This window comes from Alnus glutinosa, chromosome 6, assembly GCF_958979055.1.
Source record: "Alnus glutinosa chromosome 6, dhAlnGlut1.1, whole genome shotgun sequence".
NCBI lineage: Eukaryota > Viridiplantae > Streptophyta > Magnoliopsida > Fagales > Betulaceae > Alnus > Alnus glutinosa.
In genome coordinates, this window is record NC_084891.1 from 16,524,834 (window position 1) to 16,536,350 (window position 11,517).

The 11,517-nt window shown below is 37.1% G+C and overlaps 1 protein-coding gene across 3 annotated transcripts in view; it reads right to left on the reverse strand.

Annotated features, from left to right (window-relative positions):
• The window catches only part of LOC133870340 (uncharacterized), a 53,915-nt gene extending 43,172 nt beyond the window's left edge, over positions 1-10,743 (reverse strand). For 2 of the 3 annotated variants that reach the window (XR_009900700.1, XM_062307436.1), the window contains exon 1: positions 9,620-10,743. Coding sequence is in view for 2 of the 3 variants with exons in the window: in XM_062307436.1 (XP_062163420.1) it covers positions 9,620-10,443 (824 nt within the window). In the remaining variant the exon portion in view is untranslated. The remainder of the gene's footprint in view (positions 1-9,619) is intronic. The other variant, XM_062307435.1, reaches the window with a different exon arrangement.
• Positions 10,744-11,517: the final 774 nt, after the last annotated feature.

Below are 11,517 nucleotides of genomic sequence, written 5' to 3' on the forward strand. Positions count from 1 at the left end.
CATCCAGCTATTAGGTTCATCTGTTTTCCCTAAATTTTGCACAATTTGGAAGTTGCAGTGAGCATCCCGTTAACAATGTCATATTGTGTCAACATAGGTACAACAAGGTGCAGTATTGGTGTGGTTAAAACAAGTAAAACCTCGGTACATATACATAAGTAAATAAATTTATTAAGGAAACATATTCCAAAAATATTTGGAAGGTAAGGGAGTGCATTATGCAAAAGCAAAGGGTTTGGGAAGGGGAAGAAGAGCAAGATAAATGGAGAGTTTCTTTTTTTCTAGTAAGAAACAACTAAGCAGTTACATTGTAAAAAATCAGAGATTGGTAGGTACATACTATTCTAAATTAGGTTATTATAACCTTCCAATTGGGTGAATAGCGGTACATACTATTCTAAATTAGGTTATTATAACCTTCCGATTGGGTGAGATTGCTATTCACCCCCACAAAATCTGATAGGTTGAACATAAAGATGCCAGCAGTGAATATAATTCTTTAAAAGTAACTTATTTGACAAACAATTATGTTGTCGTACCTATTGCCATTCTAATAGAACTCGCTTATCAAATATTTAAAATTATCAGCTTTACAAATTTAAACCATATCAAGAGTGTTTCCTTTATTTTCAGAAATTACAAACTTATTTTTAACAAAGCATTAGAGAGTTGAACTTATCCCAACAAGGAAATAATGCATCTAGACTCCAATCAACCACATCCACCAACTCCGTCCCTACCATGGATCCTATTAAAGCCTTCCAAAAGTTCACTATAATAGAAGCTACAAAAATCAGCGATTTCTCAATTGTAAATTTTTCCCTGCTAGATGGATAGAAAAATTGCTTAGGGATTTATTGTGGGGTGGTTTGGATAACGAGTCTAAGTTCCATCTTTTTTATATATAAATAATGTATATTCATTCAAAACGTAGAGAGGTGCAACCCAAGTACATAGGATATATACAAGAGAACCCCTAACCCAAAGAGAAAGAAGAGAACATAAAGCTAAAAATTCAGAAAAAGTAGAAACAGACGAAGTATTACAAGCCACTCTCCATGTATACAGTGTTTGTAGCACCAACTTCTTCAAATCGAGCAAACCATTCTCACAATCATCAAAGCTCTGTGCATTCCGCTCTCGCCAAAGACACCACATCAAACACAATGGAGCCATCCTCCATAAGTGCAACGCCATGCGGTTGCCCAACTGTCCCCTCCAACTTCCCAATAACTCGCTCACCCTTTGAGGCATAACCCACGCAACACCAAAAAGATGAAGAAGCGCACTCCCCATCTCTATTGCAACCTCACAATGAAGGATAAGTGATCGATGGAGTCTCTACAAGTCTTACACATACAGCACTACTCCATCACAATAATATTCCTCTTACGTAAGTTATCCAAGGTTAAGATTTTGTCTAAGTTCCATCTTGTTAATTGAAAGAAGGTTTGCACTCCCCTTCATCTTGGAGGTTTGGGGATTAGAAGTTTGCTCACTTTCAATCAGACTCTTTTGAAAAGGTCGTTATGGAGGTATATTGTGGAGAAAGCAGCTTTTTGTTGATGGGTAATGGATATAAAATTTGGTAGTTTGGTAGATGGTCGATGCTATAATGTTGTCATTAGGGCATATGGGGGTGAGTCTTTGGAAACATATTAGGAGGGGCTTGGATGCCTTATTTAGTTTTGTTAATATTGAGGTGGGTGATGGCTCTCGGACTAGGTTTTAACATGACGTTTGGTGTGGGGATTGTTCTCTGAAGCAAACCTTTCTCAAGTTATTTTGCATTGCAAGAGATAGGGATGCTCTAGTGGCTAACCATATGTTTGCTCAAAATGACTAGGTGCATTGGACAAGAATTTTATTAGATTAGTGCATGATTGGAAAGTGGATTTTGTATCGTCTTTCAATGCTTTGTATTCCGTTAGGATGGGTCGAGGTAGTGAAGATAAGTTTTGTTGGATTTCTTTGAAAAAAAAAAAAATTGAGGTCAAAACTTTTTACAAAGTTCTCCTTCCTAAGGTTGATTACTCATTCCCTTAGATGAATATTTTTTATGTAGGACGGAATTTACTAATATTTTCGGTGAAAACGAAAAATAGAAAAAATGTCAAAAATAATATTGGAGCAACGCCATTTGATTAGAAATTTATCTGTTCTCAGACAATGGAAGTACAAAAGGAAAGACTTGATTGTCAAACCAGGATTTTATTTTATTTTCTTATTTACAATTAAGACTTTATTTCCTTTACTTACTAGGACTAGATTTGCTTTATTTATTTCTTTTCCTTAATGGGATTAGATTTACTATTACTATTAGGACTAGGTTTACTATTGCTACTAGTACTAGGTTTACTATTACTACTAGGATTAGGTTTACTTTCTCTTCAAATATTTCTCTTCTATAAATAGGCTTACTTATTATGTAAAACTAAATCAATTGAATTATTATAAAATCAATTGAATTATTATCAAATCAGAGAATTTTCTCTTAAATACTCTGCGGAGTTTTATATTTCTTTTAGCCTGCAGGCTTGTTTTAATCTTTTTTTATAGAAGACGAAGACGCTTCTCTTTACAAAATCAAAGACGTTGCTCTTTGATTAGTTACCTTAGTCTTCCGCTACGTCATATTTGGAGGTCTAAGACTCCTTTTGAAGGTTGCTTTCTTCACTTCGACAACGTCTTTAGGAAAAAATCTCACTATGGATAATCTCTACAAGCATGACATCATAGTAATTAATTGGTGTTGTATGTGTAAACAGAGTGGAGAAACTCCTGATGACCACCTTCTTCACTGTAATATTGTGAGAGATTTGTCGAGTTTGATTCTTTAGATGTTCGAAGTAGAGTGGGGTAACGGGTGGTGGAGCTCTTGGCGTGTTGGAAAGGAAGGTTTAGTTGGAATATATTCCTTTCTTGTTTAATGTAGTGCATTTGAAGAGAAATGAATGCTCTAAGTTTCGATGATTGCGAGAATATGAGTTTTGAGTATATCTCTGCTAACGCCCTTCTCAGTATCTCTAACTTTGAAGATTTTTGTGCTCTCTTTTATCGTTCTTGATTTTAATGTGTTTTTCTCTTGAACACGTCATGTGAACTTGGGTTGCGTCTCTTGCGCTTTTATGAACTTGCGTTACTTTATAAAAAAAAAAAAACATTTAAAAAAAAAAAAAAGTGATTTTACAGGCACCAAAAGGAGGTGCTACCTAACTACATTTCCTTGCAGTTTACATATGCACTTAAAACAAATCAACAAAGTCCTTATATGTCCCACTATCCTAGGTTTCCTGAAGTGCAACTATCCACAACTAGTCCCAGATGCCTGATAGGCGATGCAATGCATGGAAGAATAACATAAATGAGACTTACTTGATCAATCCATAAAGATACCAAATGAAAAGAATACCTTGAAATTCTTTCAAGGTAAAAAATAATAAAATAAAATAAAATTTAAAGGAGAATTCACCTAAATTCATTCAAGAATTTGGTTAGTTCATTCACTTCTATTATAATATGTTTGTTCCACTCATCAATATAGAAATAAATGTAACCCAACCACATATTCACTTTCATTGATTGCCAAAGCCTGTGTAACAGATTCCTATAGGTAAAACCCAATAAATACCTACCAAGGCAAGTAAGAGAGAGATCATCGCATAGCTGATTAAACATGGAGGAGGAAAATCAATGCTTTGATATTTATATATTTTTTTTTTATAAGAATGCTTTGATATTTATATATATTATAGGAGTAGGGATTTATTCTTTTAAGAACCATTTCGTTCTTTCCAAATAACTTTTTGCTGACATAAAACAAGTTCGTCTCATATTGTGCATTCCTATATCAAGGATATTGATATGAATCCAGGTATTTGGCACAAGTATCATAACACCAATATGACTCCTTTAATAAATAGCTTTGTTGAAAATTTCATTCAAAGAAATTTCCATATCTTTATTTCCTTTATTTTGGAAATCTTTTTTCTTTAGGCCCATGTTAAATTGATTGGAAAGAAAAATAGGGATCAACTTAAGCTTCAGATCATGATTACAATGATTATTGAATCACTAGTTATCCCAAAAATTAAAATTTATACAAAATAGTGAAGTTCATCTTTTAATAAATATTCTAACATTCTCACTCACGTGTGAAACCAAACAACACAGAATATTTCAATTGAAATTGAAGGGTAAACTATGGAGTCAAGATTCAAACTCAACATCTATGCTCTTATTATTAAATCACCAATCATCCAATAAGTTTAAACTAATATAAAATGATGAAATTCATCATTTAAATAATATTCTAACAACAACAAAAAAAAAAAAATAACAAATATCACTCATCCCAAAAGCCTACACTGATAGGAAATAGCAAATTTACTCGCTTAACAATTTTTTTTAAAAGTAATCGCATATTCACTAAAAATCACAAAGGCGCAACCCAAGTACACAGAAAATATACAAGAGAAACGCCAAATTAGAAGTTGAAAAAAGATCTAAAAAAACATGAAAGCTCGAAATATTAAAATCAGAGGCGGCTACCCAATGAAAAAGAGTCTTAAAGAATAAAGCCTTCAATTTCACCAATGTTCTCTCGTGGTCCTTAAAGCTCCGATTGTTTCTTTCCATCCAAAAACATCACATAAGGCAGAATGGAATCATTTTCCAAACTGCATCAAGCTGAAAAATACCACCTAGTGCTCTCCAGCAAGCAAAGAGATTTACCACCCGACTAGGCATAACCTAAGCCAACCCTACACTATTAAAGATAGAATTCCAAAGAACATTGGCGATCTCACAATGGAGTAGAAGATGATCCACTGACTCCTCATTCTTCTTGCACATGCAACATCACTCAACCATAATAACATATCATTTCCTTAGATTATCTATAGTGAAAAATCTTCTCTAATGTGTCCGACCAAGCAAAACGCCACTTTCAAGGGAACCTTATTTCACAAAATACTCCTCTAAGGGAAAGGAGTACTATTGGGAACAAGAACACTGTACTAATGGAGGGTTTAGGGTTTGGGCTATGGGTCTTGGTAACTCAGCTATTTGTAGGGTTTTGCGGGCTTTCTTTTTTATTTTTATTTTTTTTTCTTTTTTGCTTGCTCGTGTTTGGTTTCCATTGTATACTTCTTGTATGCTTAGGGGCACCTTACGCTTTTTATTTATTTCTTTCATTACCTAAAAATAAAAATAAAAAAATAATTGATTAATTTAAAAAAAAAAAAAAAAAAAAAAAAAAAACTTTCTCTTCGAAGGAACCCAACAAAGCTTATCTTCACCATCCTATCTCACTTTGAATTAATACAATAAGGTAAGGAACGAGGTAGGAGATAGTAAGCCACTTTTAAAAAGTTAGGGAGTCTATGGTCAACTTTTGTCTGCGTGGGTTCCTTCTTCCGCGCAACCATTCTTCCCTACCGGCTGAGATGGGTAAATCTTCAAGGGAAGGTGTTTCCAAAGAGGTTGTAGGTTCTCCCGAGACAGTGTTCGACTTTGCTGTGCCTTCAAGCTGTGGGATTTCCTTTGAGGGGAACGTAAAAGGCTTCTTGGATGTCATGGCTCAAGTGGTTGAGGGACAACGTCTTGAGGTCCCAGTCTCCACTTCTAAGGTTAAAGGGAATAGAGTACTTCTTAACCTTGAGTGCGATATCAATTATGATGCTAAGAGTCTTGGTTCTACTCGAGGCAAAAGGGTTGTTGTGATGTAAAGTTATTGAGGGTTTTTGAATTTTTGTTAGGGTGCTTTGGGTTTTCTGCTGTGGTTGGGTCTTTGTGGGTGTTTTTTTCTTGTTTCTCGTCTCTGTTTTTGCATCCTTTTGTATACTCCTTGTATCCTCATGGACGCTTTCATCTTTTATAAAATTTCTCTTACTTTCAAAAAAAAAAAAAAAAAGTTAATACTCCACAGTTGTGAGACACTAGAAAGCTTTAAATGGTCTGCTGCTACAGCATCCTTATACAAGTCCGAAAAAGCTATCTTGAGGGCTTGATCCCCACACATACGTCATGCAAGAATCTAATTTTAGAGCCGTCACCACCTTAGAGACCTCATTGTCCTCAAAAGATCTCCAACCAAACGGCCTCCTCCCACCCCCCAAAATGGACTCAAAAGAGAGGACATCTAACCAGTGCCGCCAACTATATCATTCGATAAACAAGCTATTGTAGAATTGCACAATATGTTCTCTGATCCCAGCCTAATCTGAACAAACCATACCATTAACCACCAGTTGCTCTATGAAATTATTCCTTCTATTCGAATTGGTCACTAGATGAAAAAACTTGTGCACTTGTCACCCTCTCTTAACCAGTGCCCTCGATTTTTGCCTCCAACTCACCTCCTCCAAAAGAGTTATCATCTCCAAATCATTAATCACGGTAGCTTCCCCGTAATCTCCTCCTCATATAAACCTCTCTCTTCCTCCAAACCCCCTAGAACCCGTAAATCATCCAAACAAAGCTGTTTCTTTGTCCCTATATTGCCAAACACTTTCTCATTCCAAGCTCTTAAATCAGCTTTTAAAGCCTTAAGTTTGCAACCCAAAATGAAACTTGGAGAACCCTAAAAGTGGTAAGAGGTCCACCACAATTTAACCCTATCTACAAAACCCTTTGATTCTAGCCATATGTTCTCGAACTTGAAATATCTTCTGGCTCCGGGAAGGTCTCCGCAGTCGAGAAGAAAAGGAAAATGATCTGAACACAATCTAGGTAACCTCTTATGAATCAAATTAGGAAACTGGCTTCCCAATCTGGGGAAACAAAGAATCTATCAATTCGAGACCAAGTGGTAGGGTCCTTGTTGCTTGACCACATAGGTCCCTATTAATCACTTAACAATTATTTAAACAATTCACTATTATGTGTTCAATGAGTTGTACCCCGCAATATTGTTTAACTTTAAATAGGAAATAGAACAAAGTTATGGTCCAAATTCAAAATCGCCTGCTATAATATCATAATAAATTATCATATGTTCCAACATCTAAGATGATAGGAAATAAGGAATTTAATCATTTAACCATAATTCCAACAATATTAAAAATAACTATTACCTTTGTAGTACTCACCCATCCGTACAAATTCTCCACTTTGAGAAAGCAGGCATTTCAAGGAAGAAAGATTAAATGCTTGCACACCTACTCACAATATATTAACATTCCAATCTTTTCGTTGTTTTCACATTATAAGTGGAGAAACAATATACATCACATTACATGTAATCAATGCGATGGTAGAGGCCATAATGGGAAAGTGATCAAGAAGAAATGTCTTTGACTTTTCATACTAGACTAATATTTTGGGACATATAAAAAAAGGAAATTTGTACCTAAATTATGGTACACAGTAATAATTTAATCTCTCGCGGAAAGTTTTAAATAATCGTGATTCATTTTTTTTTAACCAAAGAGTAGAAGTCAAAATATATTATGTAATCTTGTGTACTTGGTTGCGCTTTGCACTTTTAATGATATTACACTATCAAAAAAAATATTTCACATCAAGAAAGGTACAAAATGAAAGCAAAGTAAGAAGGGATGGTAATAAGGAAAGAAAGAAAATGGCAAGGAAATAGGAGCAAACATAGGCTGATAAAGTTATTAGAAGGCGAAAAGGGGAAAAGAAAGAAATCGTTTTTTAGTAAGTAATCGACACATATCATTAAAATCGACACATATTATTAAAAGCTTAAAAGCTTGGATTGGGCATTGGAAGGGGCTTTTGGGGAGGAGGCCTTGGCAATTAGGGATGCCATGGAAGAAGATTTTCAGCGGGAGAAGATGATTGCGCGCCAAAAGTCTAAAAGAAAAAGAGAGCTACTTAATTTGCATAGTTCCATCAATTATGGTGTTGCGAAAGATCCCTCTAGGAGTAGGAAAGGCAAGGCACACATGATGTAGGTTTGTGTGCTTTGGTGGGTGGTGGGTTGTTTAGTATCTTACTTGGGTTCTATTGTAGTTTGTTTTGGGGTTTTTCTTCGATTTCGGGGGTTTGGGTTTTGTTCTTTCTGTTGGGTTTTTGTGGGTTAGCTTTAGTTGTTCCTGTGTATACTTCCTATGTACGTAGGGGCGCCTTACGCTTTCATTAATAAAGTCTTCTTACTTATCAAAAAAAAAAAAAAGTACACAAAAAGTATACAAGAGCAAGCACCTAACTAGGATGAGTAAAAAGACAAGGAAATCACTATAACTAATCATCAAAGGAGAAACATAGCAACGGTCTAATGGTACAAAGTTTTGAAGAATAAGGACTTAATCTCCTCCAATGTCCTTTCCCGGTTCTCAAAACTTCTATCATTCATTTCCCTCCATAAACACCATAAAAGGCACGTAGGTACACATACTGCATGAAGTCCACCAACAAGGATACAAGTTGACTACACGTCTACACATACCCCAAAACAGCTGAAAAAATCAATCCAAATGGCATAAGCCACATCACAATAAAAAAGATGGTTGACGGACTCTCCATTCCTCTTACACATACAACATCTATCCACCACAATGACGTGCCACTTCCTGAGGTTATTCATGGTAAGGATAATATCATTGAAGAAATAGATCCCACATACCCTACAACTTACCCACTGGTTGTGGAAAATAGCAATTCCATAGCATGAATGGAACTCACTTGACCCTAGTAAAAAGTTGTCTCCCAATCCTCTTCATAATTGCATTCTTATTCCCCACCAACAAAGTTACAATAATAGTAGAGAGCGGTGATAGGTACAATCCATTTAAAATGCTTATTTTAAATGTCAGGGTTATGGCAACAATTCCCTTCCTCTAAATAATTTAAGGAAAAAAATAATAATCTAGGGCAGTTGGTAGGACTTTAAAACCAAAAAGCATCAACTCAAGTCATTCAAATTTACATCTCAACTTTATACTCCAGAAGTAATATCATTTAATGCTATTATACAGATTTTCATGCCAGAACCAAAGTCCACCTATAACGTATCAAAAGGAAATAACAAAGTACAAGAAAATAACATATAAAAGTACCAGAGTAATAATGACAAGTAAAAATTAGTTTAGAAACAAGACTCCAACACCCTTCACATAAATGCCCAAAAGCAATAGTCATCTTGGTTTGGTTGATGAGGAAACAGAAAAATGAAGGAAAACAAAAACAAAAACAAAACAAAAAAAAACGGTCACAGCAGTAGCTTTTTTCTTCTTCTTTTTGGTTTTTAATCTATGAAGTGAACTCAGGCAAAAGATAAAAGCAATTTTATTGTTCATTGAAGATGTAAGCATATAACAATATAAGGCCTTGCCAGATTCACAACAACTTATTTCTTTTCTTTTTTCCACTAAAATTGTTTCAGGAAAACTAAAATGACCCAACTAATTTAAGGCGTATGCTTCTATTAAGATCAGTTGAATATTCTTTTACTTATGCACATTCTGTGACCAACCAACTAGACCCAAAACTCATGTTTCTGAATTAACAATAGTAATAACTTATTTCTTTGCCAACATTTTCCTGGCCAACCAAATGACCCCAACTCAACATTTTATCATGGACTGAAACAGGACAAAAAAATTAAAATTGATAACTACAAAGATAAAAGTAGGGTGTTAGATTTAAATACATTTTATAAGCCTTGATGTAGATGCTGCCGCCAGAGCCACCTCCACCTTTGGTCCCTCCATCACCTCCATCGGCCCAAATACTCCCCTCCACCACAACATACCCCACAATCTCCATCTTCACCCGCCCACCACCTAATCCGCCATACTCGGCCTCCTTGCTTGTTGTCCCGCCCCGGCTCCCGAAACTGCATGGTTTATGCAGCGACGACCAGGAATAGGCGTCGCCGCCCCACACGTCCTCCGGGAGCTTCGTCTTGTCCACCAAACAACACGCGCCCCTCCCGCCATGCCCCCCGCCTGCCCCGCTTATTCCCTGTGGCGTCCCACTCGTCTCTGGTGGCGGCTGCCCCGCCAACCCCGTCATGTTCACCACCGAACCATTGAGGAAGCTCGCGTTGTGCGCCGCAAGCTCAAAAGCTCCGCTCACGATCGATGAATTGATGCCTAGGCTAAAATTACCAGAAATGTTAACCGTTAGAAGACAACCGGGACTTGGACAATGGAATCTCACCCCGGGCAGGATGTAAAAACTGCCCTTCCCTGCTATGTACACGTCGCGGGTGAGGTTCACGTCCTTAACTATCTGACACGTGGTGTCCAGCGAGCCGATGCCTCCGAGGTCATCGGCGCACGAAACGGAAGGTGGGTGAGGTGGCGGCGGCGGAGGAGCCGGGGGAGAGTAGTCCTGGTGGAAGAGATTGGAATCAAAATCCCCATCGTCGGAATCGTAGTTTGTGGTCGCGAGAACGAGGATAGGATTCGTGAGGGTTACAAGGGTGAAGAGAAGAAAGAAATGCGAAATATGAGGGCGAAATCGAGCCATTCACTGGTGGAGAAAGTCATTAGAAGGGAGGGCTTGGGTTCGTTTCATGAGTGAGTAGCATTTTAAACCCACGGAAAGTTAGGTTTGTCAATTTCCGTCCAAATTTGTTTACATATATTCCTGGGAACACAAACTGAGAACTGAAAACCCTAAAAGATGGCTCAGGCGAGAGAGAGAGAGAGAGAGAGAGAGAGAGTGAGAGAACTGAACGAACAACAAAGTCGGTGGAGCAAGAAGAGAGAGCTTTATGTAATTTCGGGAGGATAAAGAAATAGTTATTAGACGAGGTCGTTTTAAGGTCGGCTCGAGTTTGCGTGGCGTTTCATTTTCAGGACTGATTATACGCTGCCACCAGATGATTGGATAGCGTGCTTCATTATTCAATCATTTTTTATGAAACTCAACAAGTTTCCATAAAGAGGAGCGTCGTAAAAAAGCACTCTGCTTCATCTGAAGATTTCGCTTCACGCGCGGTGAGTGCGTGTGTGGAATGCCTGGCGCGACGTTAAGCCGATAAAACCTAATCACTGGAAATAGAGCCGTCCTTGATTCACCCGGAGGGGGAAACTCCACCGTGTCACCTACGGCAAATAATTCGGCCAGCAATGACAGTTGATTTGCAAATTTGCCTGTTTTTCTACATCGGAAGCTTGGACGGTGATGTTTTGCGGGTGACGGAGTCAGTTCTTCACAGAATTGTTGATGGTGACTGAACATAAACGGTTTGGGGACACGCGCATCAAAGTAACTGAAAAACAGTGCCGACCGACTCCATAAGCCATATTGAGGGACTGCTTGGCTGAAGTGGTTTGGTTACTTGGATCCGGTCCTTTCTTTTCCTTTCCTTTTTGCTGAAAATAGGTGGTATTTTTTAAAAAAAATAATATATCTAAGGTAAATATATGAATAAATGCGCATTTTGTGATATGAGCTTTTATTTATTTATTAGATTTTAGCTTTGGATAATTGCACCATAGGTCCTGAGGATTGGACTAAATTACAAATCACTTCCTATAATACAAAAAGTTCATGAAAGGTCTATGTGGTAAACTATAATTACGAATCACTCCTTGA